This window comes from Corvus kubaryi, unplaced genomic scaffold (genome assembly GCF_017639235.1).
Source record: "Corvus kubaryi isolate FWS band 111438036 unplaced genomic scaffold, C.kubaryi_AGA036_p1.0 37265, whole genome shotgun sequence".
NCBI lineage: Eukaryota > Metazoa > Chordata > Aves > Passeriformes > Corvidae > Corvus > Corvus kubaryi.
In genome coordinates this window covers 2818021-2840337 of record NW_024581080.1, presented here as the reverse complement: position 1 = coordinate 2840337, position 22317 = coordinate 2818021, and the positions used below count along the sequence as shown (strand labels likewise).

General features: G+C 57.4%; 4 protein-coding genes across 6 annotated transcripts; 3 read left to right on the top strand and 1 right to left on the bottom strand.

Moving 5' to 3' along the window:
* Positions 1–51: 51 nt before the first annotated feature.
* On the top strand, positions 52–1770 carry LSM1 (LSM1 homolog, mRNA degradation associated). The gene is made up of 4 exons (XM_042024906.1): positions 52–174; positions 429–497; positions 1051–1166; positions 1298–1770. The coding sequence occupies exons 1-4, from the start codon at positions 129–131 to the stop codon at positions 1466–1468; spliced, it is 402 nt and encodes a 133-aa protein (XP_041880840.1). The 5' UTR covers positions 52–128; the 3' UTR covers positions 1469–1770.
* Positions 1771–5052: 3282 nt separating this feature from the next.
* On the top strand, positions 5053–8251 carry STAR (steroidogenic acute regulatory protein). 2 transcript variants are annotated; one of them, XM_042024893.1, is made up of 8 exons: positions 5053–5092; positions 5163–5282; positions 5766–5879; positions 6128–6255; positions 6336–6494; positions 6921–7105; positions 7301–7394; positions 7482–8251. In XM_042024893.1, exons 2-8 carry the CDS (start codon positions 5219–5221, stop codon positions 7587–7589), a joined length of 852 nt encoding a protein of 283 aa, XP_041880827.1. In that variant the 5' UTR covers positions 5053–5092; positions 5163–5218; the 3' UTR covers positions 7590–8251. The 2 variants fall into 2 exon arrangements, with proteins under 2 accessions (XP_041880827.1, XP_041880828.1); XM_042024894.1 differs by having other exon boundaries at positions 5070–5115.
* ASH2L (ASH2 like, histone lysine methyltransferase complex subunit) lies at positions 8228–15869 on the bottom strand. Of its 2 annotated transcripts, XM_042024890.1 has the most exons (17): positions 15776–15869; positions 15470–15539; positions 15044–15189; positions 14696–14784; positions 14286–14380; positions 14103–14198; positions 13785–13880; positions 13499–13574; positions 12833–12850; positions 11411–11504; positions 10867–11084; positions 10503–10670; positions 10228–10421; positions 9785–9877; positions 9565–9663; positions 9202–9261; positions 8228–8810 (listed from the first exon to the last, which is right to left on the bottom strand). In XM_042024890.1, exons 2-17 carry the CDS (start codon positions 15524–15526, stop codon positions 8703–8705), a joined length of 1707 nt encoding a protein of 568 aa, XP_041880824.1. In that variant the 5' UTR covers positions 15527–15539; positions 15776–15869; the 3' UTR covers positions 8228–8702. The 2 variants fall into 2 exon arrangements, with proteins under 2 accessions (XP_041880824.1, XP_041880825.1); XM_042024891.1 differs by lacking the exon at positions 12833–12850 and having other exon boundaries at positions 15776–15868.
* An 828-nt stretch (positions 15870–16697) lies between these two features.
* NODAL (nodal growth differentiation factor) lies at positions 16698–19351 on the top strand. Its single transcript, XM_042024892.1, has 3 exons — positions 16698–17036; positions 17569–18341; positions 18441–19351. Exons 1-3 carry the CDS (start codon positions 16757–16759, stop codon positions 18591–18593), a joined length of 1206 nt encoding a protein of 401 aa, XP_041880826.1. The 5' UTR covers positions 16698–16756; the 3' UTR covers positions 18594–19351.
* Positions 19352–22317: the final 2966 nt, after the last annotated feature.

Here is a 22317-nt window from a genome sequence, read left to right as displayed (position 1 = left end):
GGCCCCGCGCGCACGGCTGGCGCCGCTTAAAAGGGCAGCGGCGGGTGGGCCCCGCCCGGCGCGGGCGGTTCCGGGGCGGTGGCGGCACCGGCGCATGGCGGCGCTTCCGCTGCGGGCGCGGCGGCACCATGAACTACATGCCCGGCACGGCCAGCCTCATCCAGGACATCGACAGTGAGTGCGGCCGGGCCGCCGCTCCAGCAGCGGCCTGTCCCCTCCGTGCCGTGTCGGTGCCGCCCCGCCGCGGGGTCTGGGCTCCCGCTCCCCCTGGGTCCTGCCCCGCGGTTCCCCGTGGGACGCCCGGACCCCTCTTCCCGTAGGGAGCCGCCCCCCCCCCGTGGGCTCCGGCCCGGCGTGCTGCTGCCCCGGGCGGGGGTCCCGGAGCCCCCGCGGGCCGTGGCCGACCCCCCGCTCTCCTCTCCCCGCAGAGAAGCACCTGGTGCTGCTGCGGGACGGCCGGACGCTCATCGGGTACCTGCGCAGCATCGACCAGTTCGGTACGGCCGCGCCGGGGCCTGCGGGCAGCTGGGCAGGGGGGGAGGAGGGACCCGCGGTGTGTTTTTCGAGTGGGTTCGTGCAGTGGGTTAAACATCTGCCCGTGTGTCGCATCCCCCTGGACTTGGTGCTTCCCGGAGGTTTCTCCCGCACCGGGGACCTTCCCCTCCCGCGATTGCATCCAGCGCTGATGCTCTGGCGTCGCTTTTTGAGCAGAAACAGCCCGGTGATGTTCATCCTCCTTGCCCAGAACTTGCAGCACCAACATCGCCATCCTCTCCTCTGCTCGCGTCGGCACGGGGGGCTCGGGTGGGCTCAGCGCGGGGGTCTGAGCTCACTGCCTGCCCTGCCCTGGGGGAGCTGAGGGCAGGGGCTGCTGAGGTGCAGAGAGCTGGGGACAGCGTCGGCGCCTTCAGTGACCCGGCTCGGAGCACCCACCGAGTGATGGGACCAGCGCTGTCCCTGCTCTGGGGCTCTGCCTGGTGGGACAGGACACTGTTCAGCCGGAATTCACACTGGAACATCGCTGGTTTTCCGTCTCTCTCTTTGCTGCAGCGAACTTGGTGTTGCACCAGACTGTGGAGCGCATCCACGTGGGCAAGAAGTATGGGGACATCCCTCGGGGCATCTTCGTGGTGAGGGGCGAGAATGTGGTGCTGCTGGGGGAAATCGTAAGTGCACAGCTCTCGCTGCACTCTGGGCCTGCGCCGGGGTGTTTGTGGTTTGTCTGCCTGTCTGCTGTGACAGGTGCCCTGCGGTCTGGGGATGCTGTGCAGAGCTGAACCAGTCGTTTCTCCTGCAGGACCTGGAGAAGGAGAGTGACACACCTCTGCAGCAGGTGTCCATCGAGGAGATCCTGGAGGAGCAGCGGGTGGAGCAGCAGGCCAAGCAGGAGTCGGAGAAGCTGAAGGTGCAGGCGCTGAAGGAGCGGGGCCTCTCCGTCCCGCGGGCGGACACGCTGGATGAGTACTGAAGCTGCTGCCCCTTTCCTGCAAGGAGCGAGGGCTGCTCCATGATCCGCCTGGGCAGGGACACATTTCCCTGGAAAGGCGGGTTTTATTTTCAGATTGTATTTCTGTGGTGCTGGTAACTGTACACAAATCATGCCTTTAGTCTCCTTGTGGAGAAGGAGATGAGGAGGGCCCGGTGCACTGGGCGTGCAAGCGTTAGTGTTTGGGAGGCAAATCACTGCTCCTTGGGTTTGTTTGCTTTTTCCTCCTCACATGACTCTGGGTGAGAGTTTCCCTTGACGTGTAAATAAATCCTTGATCCTGACATCGATGGTTTTCCAGTATTCTGGTCCTGACAGTTCCCCTCTCTCAGGATGAGCACCCCTCAGGCCACCTCTTGTGCCCTCTGTGTGCTGTGCAGGGAGAGCTGGGACCCTTGGTCCTGCCACAGGCTGGGCTCACTCTGAGGGAATGCTGGAGCCTGTGGCAAGATCCTCTCTGGGCTGGGGAGCAGAACCTGGGTACCCCCTGTACCCCAACACAGACTACCTGTACCCCCCAGCCAGGCTGTGCCACTCCCCTGCAGCTGAACCCACTCGTTACCTGCTGATAAAGAGCTGCTGCAGCTGGGGCTCCACGGAGCCTGCACCTCCTCACCTCGGTGCTCAGGGGGAGCTGGTGCAGCCGTGTGTGTCAGGTTGGAGAGTTCTGTGCCCCCTGTGTGTCCTGGCACTTCCGTAGGGAGGAGAGTCCTTGGCATCAGGGCTGGCTTTGGGCAGATGCCAGGCTCCAGGAGCCTCCTGGGTGTGGGCAGGGAAGGGCAAAGCTTGGCAGGGACAATCCCTGCGGAACCTCAGGCCACTCTCCTGGGCAGTGGGGGAGTTCTCTGGGGGAAGAGTCCGTGCTGGGGGGACAGAGGACAAGCCCAGCTCTGCTTGCTGGGGCTGAGCACAGCTGTCCTGGAGAGCTGACAGCTGCTGTGGCCAGCGCCGGCCCCCTCTCACTGGCCCGGGGACCACTTGCTTTGGGGGGAAATATTTCTGCCCCGTTGGGGTTGTGGGTTTGGGGGTAGCAAAGGTTTAAATAAGAAAACACAATTTCTTGTTCTAACAAAATTTAATAAAAAGCATTTATGGAGCTGGCTCCTGTGGCTAGAAAATCTGTGGCAGGAGGGGATGGCTCTTCGGGGGTATTTTTACTGTCCCTGTTTGTTTGGGGGTGTTTTGGGGTGAAGGGCGAGCAGGGCAGCAATGCCTGTGGTGGCTGGGGGGAGGCAAGGGGCTGCCCAGCCCCGGTGGTGGGGTCCCAGCCCTCCAGCCCGGGGCTTTGGGGGGTGTAAGGAGCTGGTGGGGGTCAAGACAGGGACCTATTCTTGCTGCACTTGAGCCCATTCTCACGGCGTCGGTGTGTGACCTCTGTGGGCACCGGGGGCTGTGGTTCGTCTGCGCTCTCCAAATAGCAACACGGGCAGCCTTGGGATGGGGGGGACACCCCCGGCCGTGCTGCAGCAGGAGGGACAGGGTCACCCCGACAGAGCCTCCCCTGCTCCTGTCACTGCAGTGGGAAACGGGCTGGAAGAGGGGAATGTTCTCGAAGATGTCTCGGCTGGGCAGGGTGGGGGGCTCAGGGCAGTCTCGGGATTCTTGGGTCCCTCAGCCTTCAGGTCCTGGTGAATTTCCAGTGCCTTTGCTTAGCATCATTTTGGTTTTGTGCATTTTGCGCATTTGTGCATGTTGGTACTTCAAGCCCTGTTGTTTTTTAGGTGAAAAGCTGCAAATGGAGCTGTGTGGTGACTTTGTGCAGGGGCCTGGGGGGTGTCTCAGGGGGCTGTGGGGGCTGGGGTGTCCCAGTTAACCAGATCCCCCTGAGGGTTCTGGGTGCCTTTTTGGGGTCTGTGTCCTGCTCTGGGGACTGGTCACCTGGAACATTTCCTCATGTGCTGTGGCACAGTGTGACTGTGCCTGTGCTCCCTCCTGAGGGGCACTGATGGGGGGGGTCGTGCCCCTCCAGCCCCCCCCAGCCTGGAGCCAGAGGGGCAGCTCTGCGTGGGGTGTTTTGGTTCTTCTCACAAACAACTGTGTGTCCTTGTGCTGAGGCCTTGTGCTGGGAGCGGCTGCTCCGTCTGGGATAGCAGTCCTGGATGCCTCGCAGCCGGGGCTCTCCGGTCCCTGGAGCTGTGTCCCCCTCGCTGGCAGGGCAGGGGGGCTGTGGGGGCTGGGGGCAGTGCACAATATTGGGGTGTCTCTGGTGTCCCTGAGCACCCAGAGCTGTCAGTGCTCTGCGTGTGCTTGGCTGGAGCTCTGGGCTGGATGCTCCTGGCTGTGACTTGGGGATTTCAAACCCTCCTGGGTTTCCCTCCGCACCTGAGAGGAGGTGGAAGCAGGTGGGTGAAGCCTGGAGATGGGGAGAGCTGTGGCATGACCTGGGAAACACACTTGAGGGAGCTCAGCTGCAAAAAGGATTTCCCAGTAAAGTTTCCCAGTTTTGGAAAGGGACAGTGCAGCTCCTGGCTTCCTCCCGGTCCCTGCAGCACCTCCAACTAATCCCACATTGCTGACCTGAGCAGGAGGTGTTTTCTGGCACACAATGGAGAATGGCAGCCCTGACGATGGAGAAGAACATCCTGGGGAGCAGCAGCACCATTCTGGATGGCAGGTGGGACCCAAATCATCTCGGGAAAGCTGGGGACAGGCAGGGGAAGACATAGGGCTCCCCGGGCCGGCTGCTGGCGCAGTGAGGGGGTGACCTCCCCCTGGGCCAAGCTGTTGAAATAGGGGGGAGGAAGGTCAGGCTGCCTGCAGGAGGGTGCAGGGGCTGACGTCAAAGGAAGCAGCTGTAATTCACGGGTTCCTGGGAGTGCTGGGCTCCGGGCCGTAATTCATCCCAGAAATGTCATTTCAGCCTTGAGCGTTATCGCTGCTCCGCTGTGTCCCACTGCTCCCAGCCCTGGGGAGGATAACAGGGCCTGGGGAATAGGGGGGCTGCCTGGGGCTGCCCTCACTTCCAGTCCCAGGCTCAGCAGCTCAATGTATTTAATATTCAGCATTCTATGGGCTGTCCTGGTTCTTGTGCAGTGTTTGCAGAGGCTCAGCCTGACTCGTTACTCCACAATGGTTGTGCTGTGAGATGGTCTCATCCATCATTATCCCTTATTATCCATTATTATCCATTTTTACCCATCAAAGGTTGAACTTGATGACCTTGGAGGTCTTTTCCATCCTCAATGGTTGTGTGATCTGTGATTATCTGTTTTCTGTCACAGCTGATGACCCATGCCATGGGCCCCAGGTCCGTGTGCTGCGGGGCCTGTCCATGGCAAGGCACAGCAGGAACTGGTCAGGGGAGCTCTGCCTCCCTCCTGCCCCTCAGGGCTGCAGGTGGCCGGACCGTGGCCGGGCTGTCGCCGCTGCCCTGTCCCAGCACGCTCCCAGCCCCGTGCGCACGGCGCTGACCCGCAGCCCCGGCAGATGCGTGGGGAGCCGGCTCTGGCCTTGGCCCGCGGGGCCCAGCCTGGCGTGACGGCTCTTATCTCCCGGCTGACGGGGCAGAATCCTTCAGCCCCACGTACTTAAGGCCGTGCACGGCGGGGCCGGGCAAGGCAGCACTCGGCAGAGACGGACAGACACCGCGGCCACCACCGCAGCCACCACCGCAGCCACACCGCGGCCACCACCGCAGCCACCACCGCAGCCACCACCGCAGCCACCACCACAGCCACACCGCAGCCACCACCGCAGCCAGCGTCCAGCCCACGGCTCCGACCCTGCGTGGAGATGCTGCCAGCCACGTCCAAGCTCTGCGCCGCCATCTCCTACCGCCACCTGCGCAACATGACCGGTGAGTCCGGCTCCAGGCCGGGGCAGCCCCTGCCCGGCTGGGCCTCGGGGATTCTCTCCCCGCTCTGTACCATGTTGGGGTTTGTGATTTACTGTCCCTGCAACCCTTTTTTGCCACCAGACCTGTCACTGGGGCCTGAGGGGCTGGCTCATGTCCCTGTGACCAGCTCTGGGTGATGCTCCCTCTGGCTGTGAGGGTTTTGTTCCTCTGTGATCCATTTCCATGCTCTTTCCTGGGCAACTGCACGATGCTCCTCAGTATTTTTACTGCTGCGTGGCTTGGAGCTGGAGCCAAGCTCAGGATTGTTTAGGACAATCTCTGCCAGGGCAATGCAACAGCAACCAGCTACTCCTTGTCTCTGTAGGGGCTCCGAGATGGTGACAAGAAGGGACTTTTCCATGTGTGTTTAAACTGGGGACAAGCCCACGGCAAGGCCCCAGCAGTGCAGTGCCAGCGGGTGACACGCTCTCTTCTCTCCCTCAGGTCTGAGGAGACAAGCTGCCGTGGCCATCAGCCAGGAGCTGAGCAGACTCGCCTGCCGCAGCCCAGGACCCAGCACCTGGATCCATCAGGTGCGCAGGAGAAGCTCCTTGCTCAGTAAGTGACACCTAAGGGGGGCTGTTCCTTCCTGCTGTGAGGAGACCGTCACAGGCTGGGACTCCAGAGAGCAGCTGGGGAAAAGATCTGCTTGAGGGTGGGCTGTGCTTCTGCTGAACCAAAGGCAGAGTGGGAACTGGGTTTAATCCCCATTCCCTGGGCACAGAGAAGGGCATTTGGTGTAGATAAAGCTCATCTGGCACAACGCTGTTCTTGCACTCAACCCTGCCTTTGTCTGGTGCTGGCAGGCTCAAGGCTGGAGGAGAAACCCTTCAGCGAGATGGAAATGTCTTACATCAAGCAAGGAGAGGAAGCCCTGCAGAAATCCCTCAGAATCCTCGAGGACCAGGACGACTGGAAGACAGAGACGGTGGCGGTGGGTGCTCTGCCCTGTGGTGCTGCCCTGCAGCCCTCCTGTGAGCAGCTCTGGTGGTAATTCTGCCATCCCCTCTCCAGGGTAATGGAGATAAAGTGCTGAGCAAGGTGCTGCCGGACGTGGGGAAGGTGTTCCGGCTGGAGGTGGTGGTGGACCAGCCTCTGGACACGGTGTACAGAGAGCTGGTGGACAACATGGAGCAGATGGGAGACTGGAACCCCAACGTCAAAGAAGTCAGGGTAGGAAATGTGTGTCAGACATGTCACAGCCTGTGTTTTGTCCATTTTCCTGCTGCAGATGTAGAGGGGTTTTGCAATATCTGTGTTGCTGCTGCAGCAGAGGCGAGTCTGGAGCAGCTTCTGTGTGACTAATTCTGCAGGAAAGGCGCTTTCCTGCAAGGAGCAGCCAGTTCTGCTGTAAATTGGGGCTGATCTGAAGAAATAGCCCCAAGGTACAAGGAAGCAGAGAAGCAGTAAGGGAATAGATTTTCACCCAGGAACTGAAAACAGTTCTGCACCTGGGGGCGAGCAAGTATTTGGAATTATTGTCACTGTAAACACCAAGATTTTGTCAGACCCCGTATCTGAACACCTGGTAACCAAAGGCAGCTTTCAGCTGTGCTTGCAGTAAACACTTCAAATGGAAGTTTTAATTCTAAACTGCAGATTCTGGAGAAGATTGGGAAGGACACGGTGATCACCCATGAGAAGGCGGCCGCGACCCCCGGGAACATTGTTGGGCCCCGGGACTTCGTGAGCGTCCGGTGCTCCAAGAGACGCGGCTCCACCTGTGTCCTGGCCGGAATGTCCACAACCTACGGGCCGATGCCCGAGCAGGAGGGGTTCATCAGGTAACTCCTGCTCAGTCTGTTCACGGGCGTGCAAGGAGGGACATCCCCACAGGGCAGGAGGGATTTACTGTGGGCTCAGAGTCGCTGGGTTTGTGTGGGCAGCAGGAGCTGCTGTGGGAACCCCAAATCCCAAAGTGTGTTTTTGAGGCTGAAAGTCCAAGGCTGGGTCTGACCTGGGCCTCTCTCCCATCCCAGGGCTGAGAATGGTCCCACCTGCATGGTCCTGCGCCCGCTGCCCGGCAGCCCCTCCCAGACCCGGCTCACCTGGCTGCTCAGCATCGACCTCAAGGTACCCGGGGCTGGGAGGGCTCTGGGGGGAGCCAGGGGCTGTGGGGGAGGCAGATTCTGCTCACAGGCCCTGTCTGCTCCTCTCCAGGGGTGGCTGCCCAAGACCATCATCAACCAGGTCCTGTCCCAGACACAGGTGGACTTCGCCAAACACCTCCGGCAGCGCCTGGCCCGGCCAGTGCCTGTGACCTGCTGACCACGACCTGCTGACCACCCAGTGCAGGGCTTTGTTCAGGGGCAAAGTAGGGAATCTTTTCGCTTCAATTAGCCAAGGCCTTTAATAGCAGACTCCACTAATTAATACATAGTTACAATCAATAAATATAAAGGTTTATTTGTTGAAGCTCATTGTGTAAGTGCAGGAACAAAAATTTAATTCCTGCAGTTGCTTAACTGAGCACATGCTGGCCCAGTCAGCCAACCCCACCCTCCCTAATTACTTTCAGTGAATAAATAAAGCTTTAATTAGTGCTGTCTACAGTTAAAGGTCTCGGCTAATTAGTTATTAATGAGACAGATGACTGGGAAGTTACATCCTCAGTGAGGCAAACATAGGCCTGACTGAATGTCAAATTTTACTCTCCCAAAATTCAAACACAGCACTTACTTAACCAACAATTTTGTTTCCTCTCCCCCTCAAAGCAGTTCTAATTTATTTTTTCCTGTACGAACACATAAGAAGTGTCAAATTATTTATTCACCCAAAGCTCTGCAATGATGATTATTAGCAGGAGGCCCCATGTAACTCCTGTGCACAGATCTTCAGCTCAAAAGATCTCCAAGTGTAGCTACTTTGAGTTTAAATGTCACTTGTAACAATTTACAAGACAAGAATAAAAAGAAGAGTTAAAGCCTTTATTTTTAAACTGGTTTCCAGTCTGTGGGGAAAAAAAATACAGTTTGGACAGAAGCCCAAATTTCAGTCTTACATGCAGCCGTCTTGTTCTGACAGAGCCGTCCTGGCTGGGAGCTGTTGGTCACCATCAGCCAAACACACCTGAGCTCAGGGGTCACTGTACCTACACCTGGCAGGTCCAGCTGCACCCTGACCTGTCACAGCCCAGGAGAAGGTTCTTCAACACCCCCTTCTCCAGCGAGTGACAGTCTAATGGTCCTGGGGGCTCCAAGAGAGGCCCCAAACTAGCACAAAACACCCCAGAACTGCCTCACAGTGGCAGGGGAGAGGGGTGTGAACACACACACAACACCTGCCAGCCAGGGCTGCATCCGCCTCAGCCTGTTGGGTCCTTGGCTGATCACTGAGAGAGAGATGGATGTTCCTCTGCAGTAACTCCACGGTGTTGGGGGTTTATGGCTCCCAGGGCGGGCTCCTCCTGCCATCCACCTCTGTCTCCACGTGGTACAGGACATCGGCCAGCGTGTGCTCCACCACGGCCCCCCAGCCCATGTCACTCATCTGCAGAGGGAAGCACAGTTAGCTCCACTCCTGGACAAAGAGTGACCACACATCCCAGGGCTGTTTCCCTCCTCACAACAGTAGTATGGGGGGGAAATTCCAAGTGTTTCCTTAAACAACAATTCAGCCCCCTTACTGACAAACGAGGCCAACATAGGCAACAGTCTGTCAAAAGGAACAAGATAACAGCACCTATTATTTAATTAAAATTTAATGATTTATTGAGATATCTGTCCTTACATATTTTTAAACACAATCCTTTTGGCTACACTATCCAGGTACTGAGACTGAAGGACAGGTACAGGTGTGGTATGAATCACACCAAAACATCTTTGATTTAAACAACGAGGCTCTCAAATGGGGGGGGGGGGGAAGCTTCAGTTTTACTTACAGGATGGTAAGTGATGTCTCTCGGTGGATACTTGAAATATGGCCCAAAGTTTATAGAAACCTGTGGAATATGCATTTTCATTACATCTAAAAAGCCAGGAAAATTTCTTTAGTCCTCCGTCCTTGTCCCTTCCTACTCCTGAGCCTACCCACACCTTGTGCAAGCCCACAGGAACAAACACTGCTGATGTTCCTACAGCAATTTGATAATCCCATTACACATACGAACAGCAACGTTGTTCCAGAGCCACTAAAATAATTCCCATCTTTCCTTTTCACTTGGCACACTCCCAGAGTGCCCACACTTTGTGCATTACTGAAATTGATGTATCTAGGAGTTCTCTTTCAAAGACTCCTCACTTACCGTGCAGCCTTTGTACAAAGAAATAGCAGGAAAATAAACCCCCTCAAAGATGTCCTTAAAGGCAACTCCTTGGCTGACACCATTCTTGAAGAATATGATCTGAAAAACGAAGGGTTTTCCCACTGATGGTGGCTGTCAGGATACAGCAGCCCTGACAAGATTAATCTCTGCTCCCTTTCACTCGAGCCAGGCACATGCTGAAGTGACAGCAACAACTCACCTGGCTTCCAGGGGCTTGCTTTAGGCTCTTCTCTGCTTTGTCCACAAAATCCTTCTCTTCAAAGTACAAGTAGCTTTTGAATTTGATCAAAGCCTGAAATAGCAGCAAATGACGTCAGAAACAAGCCTGAAAAGCTGTTACCTGTCACCTGCCCTGCTCAGGGACAGGTGTGCCTGGTGTCAGAGTACCTGTGAGGAGCGATTCCTACAGCTCAAAGGCTAGAGAGCCAGGAGGGGAAGGTGAAAGGAGATGTGGGCAATCTCATCCAGGAGGATTTTGCTTTCTTGAGACCAACACTTTGGACCTCTCCCCTATGAACCACGGAGGTACCCAGAGGCAGGGTGGGAAGGATGCACGGACAGGGGTGCGAGTGAGGCCACAGCAACTCGTTTTCCAGTTCTCCACCTGCCAATGCTTAATCCAACAGTGAACTCGCACCTCACCTTGTCTTTGTAGGTGTCAGGCAGGGATTTGGCTGTCTCAGTATCCTCTGGAAGGCTGATGTAAAATCCCAGGACATCGCCCTGTCCGTAGCCAGAGGAATAGTGTTTCCCTATGGACTGGTGAAACTTGGTTCCCTTTTTGCTGCGCCAGGAGTAACTGAACTTGTCGTATCCCAGAGGGGCCTGGAGGTTCCCTGCGGAGACAAACGCTTCGTCATGAACACACGGAGTGTAGCAGGAGCACCTGCTAAGAAATATTTTGTAAAATTATTTACCCAAGGGCTGTGACCAGCCTAATCTGGCAGCTGTGTCTGGAGGCATCTCATCCATGGAGATTTCAAAGTACCAGGCTCCTTTCCGCACGCCGTGTGAGGCTCTCACCATGGAATAGCCCTTCTCGCCAATAACAGTCAGTCTGTCGTCAGAGATCTTCAGCTGGGGAGCTGCAGGGGAGCACACGAGCACTTATTTGTGGTTTCTAACGTGGTGATGTCAAAAGGCAAGTGACCACGCAGAGGTGGATTTAACCTCTGCACCTCTGAGAGCAGCGGCACCTGGAACATTACTGACTGGTAACAAGAGCTCGCCCAGATGCCTCTGCAAGGAAACACCACCTGGACAGATTCACGAGCTCTGTACCTCGGTCATGCAGGGCCAGGAGCACTCGTTCATATAGGCAGGCTCTGTACAGATCCCCAGGAATGGGTTTTCCTGCCCAACAGTCCAGCTCCAGCTTTTCTGGGTCGGGTGCGTGGGGGTCGGGCTCGGCCAGGATGTAGCGATACCCGTCCTTGTTGAAGGGGTGCTCCAGAGGGTACCCATGGGGGGGCAGGCGCTGAGCCGAAAACAACGGGTCACTGAAACACAGAAACTCCACGCTGGCATCTCCCAGGTGCTGTCACAGGTCACCCCAGGACACCCCTGCAGAGCTGTCCCTGTGCTCAGGGGCTGCACACCCGTGCCTGTGTGAAACGAGCACACACTTATCCACTGCAAATCATTTACAGCCTGTGGCTCATCAGTGACATCACAGGGCTCTGGAGTGACCCCAGACACCCACCCAGGGCAGAGGCAGCTGGGAGGCAGCTTAAAGTACCACAAGTGCCACTGTCCCTGACTGCTGGCCATCCCTGCGTCCACCCCTGTGCCCATCCCTGCACCCTCATGGCGCCTCTGCTCTCACCTCCGTGTTTTCTTGGCTGTTCCTGTGGTCCCTCCGTCCTGCTGCTTGCGCTTGGCTCCTCGGCCCTTCCCGCTGCCCCCAGCAGCCATTCCCCCTGGACACACAAACCAGGCACAGTAAGGAGCTGCTCGGCAGCGCCCACACGCACGGAATCTCCAGGGAGAAAGGGGCAGAGCAGCCAAACCAAAATCAGCTCGTGGGCTCAGGTGCCTTTGTCCACAGTTAATGTGAACCAGGCTTCACTGCCAACGAGCACAGCAAAATCCACAACTTTCATTTGCCAGCTGGCTTCTGGTCAGCTTTTGAGGTGTCTAAATTTGGAGTAGAAGCTAAAGGAGATTGAGCAGCAAAACAAGCTCAACCTGAGCTTTTCAGGTGAGAATTAAGAATCTTTTCTGTCATCAGAAGATTTACAGGCAACAGCAATGGGATCCATTTCAGGGGCATTATTATTATTATTATTATTATTATTCATGGAGATTCCAGTTACAGCTCAAATCTATTTCTGCAGAAGCAGCAGAAACCCACCCTACAGCACAGCCACCAACCCAGTGACCCTGTGCTGGAGGAACACTGACACCAACCAGCAATAAGCACTTAATGTTCAGTTTCCATCTACAAAATAAAATACACCTAAGTTGAGGAAAAATGAAAAGCAAGGTGTTTCTCTTCAGTACTACTAAAGCCAGCTCCATGATTGAACAGCAAATCAGTCTGAACTCAGCAATCAGTTATAAAACTGTAGTACAGGAAAAGCTACATGTCAAATTTAATCAAACTAATATCGGTATGTTTTAATAAATTAAATCATACATGCAGTTTATCATCCTGCTATTTCCAAAGGTATTGCTGCTGATTCGTAAGGAAAATGATGGAAATTTCATGTACTGTAGATAAACACCTTCATGAACCGCATTCGTGTGGTAACTAAAAATCCAGTCAGCTCTTCCATTACCAGCATTCCCTTACAGTGTAAGGGATCCAAACCATCCAGGGAATACCATATTCTGCACAAACATGACCTGATCCAGCTGCACTCACTGATTTCAGTGCAGACAAACATTCAGGCTCTCCGGTTTGTCAACAGTTACTTGCCCAAACCATTGCACTGTAAATCTCAGACCAATTATTCAAGCATTAAAACTACATCAGGTCAACTGATGCAAAATAAAAAATAAACATAAGTGTAAAATAAATAAATAAAACCTGTAAACCAGTCAAGTAGGGCAGAATATGGCAATTAAAAGCTTCTAACTACCAAAGATTAAAGAATGGAATTGCTGGTTTGTATTGAAGTCCAACTGCAATCACATCAGGGCACACTTTCATTTTTGATTGACTTCGGCTTCTAAGAGAATCGAGCAAAAAAAGCTTTGCAAACAGCAATACTTAAGTTTTAGAAGCTGAAAGGTAAATATTCACCTCCCAGAGAGGCTCCACCTGCAAGAACAGAAGTGGCACCACATGTTTGTCAGTCTCCCAGAAATTAAATAGAAAAAAACCAGTGCATGACATGGAAACAACACACCTCAGATATCTATAACCTGCTTTAAAAAGCCCCAAATAACTCCTGTCTGTACTACTGGGATGTGCTTAATAAAGATTATTAATATATAAACCCATTAGCAGTTCATTTACTGCAGCAAGGTTGCCCTGAGTACTCTCATCAAGATGAGAAAGCTGACAGCACAGAAGTCATCCACAGAAAGGAACAGCAAAACACAAGCAGTGAACACAGGGAATTAAACACACACATATATATTTATACTTCCTCCAGCTACTTTCAACTCTTAGAGGGAGAGCAACAGGAAATCTGAATAACTCAAGGAGATAAATTAAAACCACTCTAGGAGAAAAGTGACAAGCTCAGCTTTCAGTGAACATCTCGATTTATCTGGTCACCACAAAGAAACGGCTGAACCTTCCCAAGAAGTAAAGTTAATCTTTCCATAAAAATGCACAGTGAGACTGTTCTGAGCACAAGCATAAGCTCAGTTCACACGACAGTTTAACTGCACAGATGCCCAGAGGACTGGGAAATGCATCTTAGTCCCAAATACCCAAAGCCCTCCCGAGTAAAGAACTTGCCATTTAAGCTTCCACTTGTGGACACGGCGTTGTTCTGTTTCTGGTTGTCATAGGCTGGACCAATATTGGCAAGATCCTGCAAGAGATTAAATAATCTGCTGTACAGACTTGGTCAAAGGGACCACTCCGAGCCTGGGCAGGGCACTCCAGGTGCTGGAGCTCCCACCCACTGCTGGCACAACACAGGCTCGTGGCAGAGATCTGCCCACTGACTGAGCAGAAAGGTACCAGGACCCCCCACCCCTCCTCTCAGCTCCCCGCCTTCCTCCTGTCTCTCATTACATACCTGGTCTAGAAGCCCAAACTTGGGGTAATCTTCCTCTGGGTCTTTACTGCCTGGGTCTGGATGCTCTTTCACCAGGAACACGTCTCTCTCTTTACACTAAAGCAAAGCAGTTTTAGTTACACAGGGTAATATCATAACAAATTCATTAACAAGTGTTTAAACCCCAGTAGTTCCTACTAATATGTGTTAGGTACAACAGCTGCCTAAGAAGCACCAGCATCTTCACCCTGTAGCTCCAAGCCCAGCCCTCAGCACACACCGACATCAGAAAACCAAAATCTGCAGGAATTCTTTCACAGATTTACCCTCAATTCTTACCATGGTTTTGACAATATTATTGGGCCAAGTCATTTTTCCAGGCCTCTGCCGTGTTGTCATACACTCCCAGTATTTATCAATAAAAGGGATAATATCCTGTAAGAACAGAAAACATTTGTGTGAGCTGCTCCTCACTGACACCAGCCCTGACATGAGCCCGCGGCAGTTCCGCAACAGCCAAACCTTATCCTTGGAGAACATTGTTTTGGGGTGCTCATCTTGCGTCCTCGACTGCCACGTGAGGTTGGCCAGAGCACTAAGGCACATTTCCTTGAGATCTGAGAAACAAAACACCCCAGGGCTACAATTACACTTGGTGGGAAGATCAGACACCCATGTACACAGTGATCACCCCAAGTAACTGCAAAACCTCCCAAACTCTGTGCTGACCCAGGCCTTGCTGAACCATTTACACTACTTTCATAAATCAGTAGCAAAACATTTTTAGAAGAAGTCACACATGGGTATTAATATTGGATTTCGGGTCATATTCCAAAAGCCTCAGCAGAGCCCACCCACCGACTTCAGACAAAACCAAACCTCCAGGCTGACCTTGCACAAAACATCTCCCAATGTCCTTTTCCCAAACTCACTCGCTTGTTTCCTCAGGAAGTAGGTGTTCCCACTGTGGTGGCACACGTTGCAGTGGAAGCTGTAGTTGGTCATGAAGGGCAGACAAGACCTGTGAAAAAGCAGCTGCATTAAGAAACTAATTATTCCAAGTTAAAACCCAATTATTCCTTCTCCTCCTAAAACCACAAACATCTTAGAGGCTCAGTGGTGTTTCATGGGAGTGCTTTTATCACAGACAAAGCTTTATTTACACAACACACCAGTTCCCAAGTGTTCAAGGACATAGACAGGGCCTTGGTCCTTGGGAACTCAGACTCCAAACACTCCACTTTTGCCACCAAAGCCCTGTGCTGGCCCAGCTCACATACGTGGTGTCGATGCCGAAGGTGTCAGCTGTGAACCACTTGGTGCAGATCCCACACTGCAGCTCGATCTCGCCAAGCTGCCGCACGTTCTCCTCGTCCCCCGAGCCCCCCTGGACATCCATGGCTTCGGCGCCATCCCCGGCAGCATCCTGGAACCAGAGCCAGGAATCAAACAACGCCCGGGGCAGACAGCACAGGGGCTTTGGGCAGGAATCTGCCACGACAGGAGTTTAGAGGGAATAAATCCATTCCCCTAATCCACGGCCGCACTGCGAGCAGGCTGGAGCTGTTTTGTGCACTCAGTCCGTGAGGATGAGCCAGGCGGGTGAAGATTTAACTTCCAAAACAACCCTTTAAGGAACCAATGCTGGCGCTAGGGGATGCTGCCCTTCGGGCCAAGCCAGCCCCCTCCGTGCCCACAGCACCTACCAGGGGCTCCTTCCCGTTGGCCGACTCGGTCTCCAGGGCCGCGCTGACATCGACCATGGCGGCGTCCCCCCTGCCGGGGCAGAGCGGTCAGAGCGGAGCGCCCACCCCCGACCCCGCACCGCGGGGCACAGCCCGGACCCGGGGCCTGGCCCCCGGTGTCGCTCGGGCCGCAGGACCCCCCCGACACCCCCGGGGAGGGCCGGGACCCCCATCCCCGTTCCCATGGCAACGAGGCCAGGTCCCGCGGAGCCCTTACGGTACGGGGGAGTACGGGGGTCCCTCGGGCCCGCCCAGGGAGGGACATACCCGGTCTCGGCGTCGGTGGCGGGCGGCTCTGGCGGGGCCGGGGGCTCCGGGGCCGGGGGAGGCTCCGGGGGGGGCTCGGCGCCCTCGGCCGCCGCTGCCGCCGCCATGTTCCCCGCCACCCCGCTCCCGCGAGAGGCGCGCGTGGCTCTCGCGAGACTCAGCGCTTGAAAGGGCGGCGGGCCCGGGGCGCCCCAGCGCGGCCGAGCGGCGCCCCCTGCCGACGGCCGCCGGGAGCCGTGACGTCACCGTGCACGGCCGTGACGTCACCCAGCCACCGTCTGGGCGCGAGGTGCGGGGCTGAGAGCGGGGGAATAAACCGGGAGCAGCCCCCAGGTTCCCGGTGCCCCGCGGGAGGACTGAGCACGTTTCCCCCCGGAAAGGACGAGTGTCGCCTCTCCGGGAGGGTGGCGAGGGGTAGGACCCCCGTTGGCACCCCCACCCCGGAGAGATTGGGGCTCACGGGTGCCCCAGGTGCTGCTCCCTTCTCCAAGGAGCAGGGCAGGATGGACTGGGGTGGGGATGTGCCTGCGTCACTCGTCCCCAGGGGTCCCGGGCCGTGTCCTCGCACAGCGCGGGGGTGACCGCCCCCCACCCCCAGCCACAGGGACGGAGGGAGAGGGGGACGGTGGTCGGGACGAGCCCAGGAGGGACGGAAGGAGAGAGGGACGGGGAGAAAGAGAAGAACTGGAGGAATGCAGGGATGAGGCAGGGATGGATGGAAGGATGGATGAGGCTGGAGGCAGCGGGGGAAGGATGGGGAGAAGGAGAGAGGGAGAAAGAGTACGGCGAGGGACGAGGGAGATGGAAACGGGGAGGGATGGCCGGGAGGTAGATGGGGTGGAGGGGAGGGAGGATAGAGATAGGGACGGAGGGACGGGGAGAAGAGGGGAGGGGGCTGTCGGGGAGGGGGGTGCCGGGCCGCCCGGGGCGGCGCTCGGGGCCGCTGTACAAATAGGGCGGCCGCGGGTGGCCCGGGCAGACATGCGGGTCCCGCTCCGCTCCGCGCTCGCGCTCTGCGCCCTCGCCCTGCTCCGCCTGGGCTGCGCACCGACCCGGGCGCTCACCTGGGCACCGACCGCATCCACACGGGCGCTCACCTGGGCACCGACCGGAGCATCCACCCGGGCGCTCACCTGGGCACCGACCCGCGCCCCGGCCCGCGCCCCGCCGCGCTGCCCCCCGCTGATGCTGCAGCTGCTCCGCGCCCCTCCCGCCCCGCTCCGCGCCGCCGCCGCCGCCGCTCTCAGCCTCTCCCCACACGGTGAGTGAGGCCGCGGTCCCGGGCATCCCTATCCTGGGACCGGCACCGTCCCCGGGACTCGCAGTGTCCCCGAGCATCCCTGTCCTGGGACCCACACTGTTTCCCGCACTGTTTCCAGGACCGGCGCCGCTCCCGGGCATCTCTGTCGTGGGACCGGCACTGTCCCTGGGTCCCTTACGGTTCCCGGGCAACCCTGTCCCCGGGATCAGCACCGTCCCTCTTCCCGGGACTGCCACTGTCCCCGAGCCTCCCTGTCCTGGGACCAGCACCATCCCCGGGACCTGCACCGTCCCCATGCATGCCTGTCCAGGGATCCCCGCTGTCCCGAGCATCCCCGTTCCCAGGACCAGCCCCGTTCCCAGGACCAGCCCTGCCTGAGGCTCTCGCTGGCTCTCAGGTGGATCCAGCAGCTTTCTCCCGCCCCTCGGGTTCCCACCGCAGGGCTGGTTCCCTGGCAGTACGCGAGGGCACCGTCCCCCCCAGCTCTGGCACCCCTGGCACCATGTCCCCTCACCCTGCCCTTGGCTTTCAGGTTCCCTGCAGAACGGCTCCCGCTGGGCGCTCTCCTTCGACATGTCCTCCCTCTCCAGAAGCCAGGAGGTGAGTCTGGCTCAGCTCCGTGTCCGCCTGCCTGGCCCCTCCCGTGCCCACAACGTCTCCCTGGACATCTACCACAGCCAGCGGCACAGGTGCCGGGGAGATGGGACCTGTGCCCACCAGCTCTTCCTGGGCACCGTGGCTGGCAGCCCCTCTGCCACCCAGGCCTCCTGGAAAGTCTTTGAGGTCACCAACCTGCTCCGGTCCTGGCTCCACCAAGCTGTGGTTGCTGGGCACCACAGTCCCACGGGAAGGGGGCAGTGGGAGGTGAGAGGGTCGGCTGCCCCGGCCACCACTGCCCCGAGGGACACTGGCCACGGGGACCCAGTCCTGCCCCAGGATGTGGCAGATAGAGTCCTGCTGCTCGTCTTCTCCAAAGACAAGTCTCCAGGAGACCACAGCCTCATCAGGACCGCGGAGACCTCCAAGTACATCATGCGTGACAGCTCGCAGGGCGCGGGGACGCGCCGGCACCGCAGGAACAGGATGGAGAAGCAGAGGATCAAAGTGAGCGATGCTGCCGCGGCCACCGCGCGGGAGCAGGGCAGGGCCCTGTGCAGGCGGGTGGACATGGTGGTGGACTTCGAGCAGACGGGCTGGGGCAGCTGGATTGTCTACCCCAAGAAGTACAACGCCTACCGCTGCGAAGGGCTGTGCCCCTCGCCCGTGGATGAGACCTTCAAGCCCACCAACCATGCGTACATACAGGTAAGAGGGGGTGGCTGCCCCTGCATGCCCCGTGCCCCCCACACCCCCAGGCCCTGCCCGCAGCAGGGGGATGTTCTGCCCTTCCCGTGTCTCCCACAGAGTTTGCTGCAGCTCTACAAGCCCAACCAGGTGCCGTGTCCTGCCTGCTCCCCGGTCAAGATGAGTCCCCTCTCCATGCTCTACTACGAGAAGGGCGAGATCGTTGTCCGTCACCACGAGGACATGATCATTGAGGAGTGTGGCTGCAACTGAGGCCACCTCGTAGCCTGTACGAAGGTGCACATCTCTGCCCAAAAGTGCCCAAAGGACCACGACCGCTGCACAGACCAGGGCATCTCTGAAGCCCACACACCCGTGGGTTGGCAAACCCCTGGCTAGACCTGGGGAGGAGTGAGGTGCCCGGCAGTTCTGCAGCACTGTGTGGCCACAGTGCCTGGCAGGATCCAGGCTCCGTGTGGAAAAGGCCACCAGCCACCTCCCTGTGGCCCCAGGGGCAGCTCTGGTGTGGTGGGTGCCCCACGCTGTGTTCACCAGGGAGCTGCGGCGCTGGCGGCCGCTGTGTCTGGGACAGAAGCAGGAGCTGAGGAGCAGGAACAGGACTGGAGCGCAGCAGCATCGCTCCCTGCCACGACACGGCCCAGGCAATGCCGCTTTTCCCAGCCACGGGAATCACCAGTGGCCACAGGTTCTGAGGACCCTGCAGCTGCAGTGTCTGGCCATGCTGAGCATCCACACCACTGGGATTTTCAATCTCCCCGGGGGTTTAGGCATTTCTCAAGAATTCTATTATATTTCTATTAAAACGATCAGATTTCTATTACAACTCAGACAAGTGAGTGTATTACCCAATGTCCAGAGCCCCAGCTGGCAGATCTAGGTGGGCAGCTGTTACAAACAAGTAACCACAGCTCTACTCAAGCCTTTTCCTCCCCTTGCTGGATGAGGTGGTAGCGAAAAGGTCACACAAAAGCTGTACAATTCATCAATAAATTATATATATGATAAAATTGCCCGTTGGATTCTGCTGATTTTTGCTGCTAATGGTCTGCCAGGGTGTCTCCCCTTCTCTGTGTTCCATCTGTTGCATCCAGAGCTTCTCCCTGCTCTGGCTGCAGGCTGCTCCGAGAGCAGGTGGGCTCTGGCTGCTCCTGAAACTACCAGAGCAATGGGGTCCCTCCGACAGTGCAAAAGATGCTCGAAAGCTCCAAAGCTCACGTGAGATAAGGACGAAGCTGTTCCCACCCTGATGAGGGGTTGCTCAAGAGCAAGGGAGGCACCTGCAGGCGTGGAAGGGGAGGCTAAAGGGATTTTCCTCCTTTTTTACCCCTCGGAGATAAGGGAAGGGCTGTGCCCTGTCAGAACAGTGAATTCCTAGCCAACTCCTCTGGGTCACCCATCCGGAGGAGTGATGGGGGCGATGCCCGGGGTCTCGAGTGCCCTGGGGTGACCGTGCCCTCCCTCACGGCAGCGCTGGGGAGGGGCTGCTCCTCCTGCATCAGTCCCCGCGTTTGACCGAGCTGTCCCCGCTGCAGCCCCGGCCGTGGGTCTGGGATCCCCCAGGTTCACAGCTGCCCCCACGGATGGGGACACGACACACGCGTGGGGACCCACTGGTGGCCCCCACGCAGCAGAGGGGACGGGCTGAACCTCAAGCGTCGGAGCTGGCGGCGGGTGGCCCCGGTGGCTGCGCAGGACGGGACAGGGGCCACCTCCACCCCGCCCCTCCTGGGACCAGCGGCCCCGACTCCACATCCCAGGCCAGCCTGATTATCCCCAATCCACATCCCGGCCGGCGGGTAAACAAAGCGTGTCTGGTGTTCCCCCGCCCCAGCAGCCCCTCCCCGGGGCCGCTTACATATTCCAACAGCTTTCACACTGGGGCCATCCCGTCATTAGAGGGTCATTTGCAGGAGCTGTCAAGGGTGGGCCGGGGGCGCGGGGCTGACCCCCGGCAGGAGGCAAAGGCAAGCAGGAACCTGCACATTTGTGCTCTGCGTGATGTAAAATTACATTATTTTGCCTCTTTCTCCACAGTTTTGCTACTCCTGCTCAAAAACTGTTCCAAAGCAGGAGGATTCACTCCCCCGGCGCCCACGCTGGACCCCCTGCCCCCCAGCCCCGGCAGGATGCTGTATCTCTGCCATCTCTGCCCCTCCGTCACGCCTGCCTGGAATCCAGCAGCGGGTTCAAAAGTTGTGGCGGGGCAGGGGGAGGCAACAGCCGTTCCCTGGGAAGAGCAGGGTGGAAAAATAAAGGCTGAGATTCCAGGGCTGTAAGGAAAACATCAAAGTGTGGACAATGACAATAAAGTCGGGTTTAGGCAAGGATCTGCTGGTGAGCCGGGCTCTGCCAGGCGCGGGCTGTGAGGGGGAACCTGAGCTGAGCAGGGAGAGCTCTGGCCCTGCTCCTGCCCCAATCCACATCGGCTGGGGGACAGAGGGAGCCCAGACACGCAGGACGATAAAGTGGGGGGACAGCCCCAGTCCTGCCACGGGGTCCTGCCCGCGACCCCTCAGCACCCCAGGGCTGGGGGAGAGCTGGCAGGGAAGGGGAAGGGCTGGCTTGGCGGGGGGACAGCAGCCACAGATTACTTTGGACACACAAAAAGGAAAGAGCGAGAACAAACAGACCGAGGGGTCTTATCACAGGCCCAGGGTGATGTTTGTACAAATGGTGCATTAAAGCACGAGCTGGGTCGGGCAGGTGGTGTTCGTCCCGTGACTGGGACACAGAGCAGGACACAGGGACACGGAGTAGGACACAGGGATGTGGGGCAGGACACAGGGACACCGGCTGTGCTGCTGTGCCTGCTTGAGACAAAAAGGGGCTGGGATGGGAAATGCAACGACAAAGCCAACTTGTCCCTGGACCTCCCCGGAGCATCCCAGCTGTGCCTCAGCCACCCACGACTGCCTCCTTCCCTCCCTCCCTCCCACTGTGCACAACTGGGCTCAGCCCGTGGAAAAAGCAGCTCCTCGGTCTGGGAGCGCAAGTGTGGGGTGAGGAACAGACCCTGGTGAAGCAGGGATCTGCCCTGGAATGCTGAGCTGCTCCTCACAAGGCTCAGGCAAGCTTGGAGAGCTGCAAATATGAATGCAGGCAGGAGATGGATCTAAAACTGTCTGGCTGAAGGATGCAGCAGCTGGGGATGGGAGGGAGGGAGGGAGGGAGTGAAGGACCAGAGCAATGGGATGCTGAGACCACTTGGTCCCACACCACGAAAGGTTTAAGGAATGGGCTTAGGACAAATTGCATCAGAGCAGATGTCCACGGGTGTCACATCACCTCATCACATCCACTGCTTTGGTCACGGTTCTCTCTGCCCCCCACAACTGCCCTGATGTGCCCATGGCCCCAGGGCCCTGCACCGAGAACCCAGCAGGAGCTCTGACCATTTCGACCGGACCCTTGGTCACACCTGGCCAGGTGTTTCACAGGGTGTCCTCCCTCCGAATTATCAGCCACGAATCGCTGTCGGAGGCACCTGGTGCTTTGATGTTCCCCAGATCTGCATAAGCAGCAGATACCGATGCAAAGCTGCCAAAGCTGCCGGGGCATAGACAAAGCACTTAACACCTCCAGCACGTGTTACCTCTCCTACAGGTGGGAGGGAATGGCGCTTAGGAGCATTACCTGCAATACCTGACACCCCCAAAAACCAGGCAGCCACTTTCGTAGCGGCACCAAATCTCAACGCCACAAGACTCCTGCTCCTGCAACAGCCATGGCAGGTCGAGACTGAAATCGGCTCTTTTCTACCCCAAACTGCCTGAATGTGCAGCCCTCAGCTTGGGATGGCACCTCCGGGCGGTCCCTGGGCCACCAGCACCGTGTCTCCCACCGAAACCACAGTCCCGGGTGACAGAGTGGGACACTGCCCAGACACACAGCTCAGGGGACGGCGACACCCAACGCTGCCGAGAGAGGTCCCTGTCCAGGAAACCTGCTCACCGAGGGTTCCCTCGATCCAACCCTT

Coding starts and splice junctions, on each gene's coding strand:
- LSM1 (XM_042024906.1), top strand. CDS start 129: ATGAACTACATGCCCGGCACGGCCAGCCTCATCCAGGACATCGACA. Junction 175..428: donor CCTCATCCAGGACATCGACA/GTGAGTGCGGCC, acceptor CTCTCCCCGCAG/AGAAGCACCTGGTGCTGCTG. Junction 498..1,050: donor GCGCAGCATCGACCAGTTCG/GTACGGCCGCGC, acceptor TCTTTGCTGCAG/CGAACTTGGTGTTGCACCAG.
- STAR (XM_042024893.1), top strand. CDS start 5,219: ATGCTGCCAGCCACGTCCAAGCTCTGCGCCGCCATCTCCTACCGCCAC. Junction 5,283..5,765: donor CCACCTGCGCAACATGACCG/GTGAGTCCGGCT, acceptor TCTCTCCCTCAG/GTCTGAGGAGACAAGCTGCC. Junction 7,106..7,300: donor GAGCAGGAGGGGTTCATCAG/GTAACTCCTGCT, acceptor CTCCCATCCCAG/GGCTGAGAATGGTCCCACCT.
- ASH2L (XM_042024890.1), bottom strand. CDS start 15,526: ATGGTCGATGTCAGCGCGGCCCTGGAGACCGAGTCGGCCAACGGGAAG. Junction 10,422..10,502: donor AGGCTGGTCACAGCCCTTGG/GTAAATAATTTT, acceptor TTGTCTCCGCAG/GGAACCTCCAGGCCCCTCTG. Junction 9,262..9,564: donor CTTTGTACAAAGGCTGCACG/GTAAGTGAGGAG, acceptor CATATTCCACAG/GTTTCTATAAACTTTGGGCC.
- NODAL (XM_042024892.1), top strand. CDS start 16,757: ATGCGGGTCCCGCTCCGCTCCGCGCTCGCGCTCTGCGCCCTCGCCCTG. Junction 17,037..17,568: donor TCTCAGCCTCTCCCCACACG/GTGAGTGAGGCC, acceptor CTTGGCTTTCAG/GTTCCCTGCAGAACGGCTCC. Junction 18,342..18,440: donor CCAACCATGCGTACATACAG/GTAAGAGGGGGT, acceptor TGTCTCCCACAG/AGTTTGCTGCAGCTCTACAA.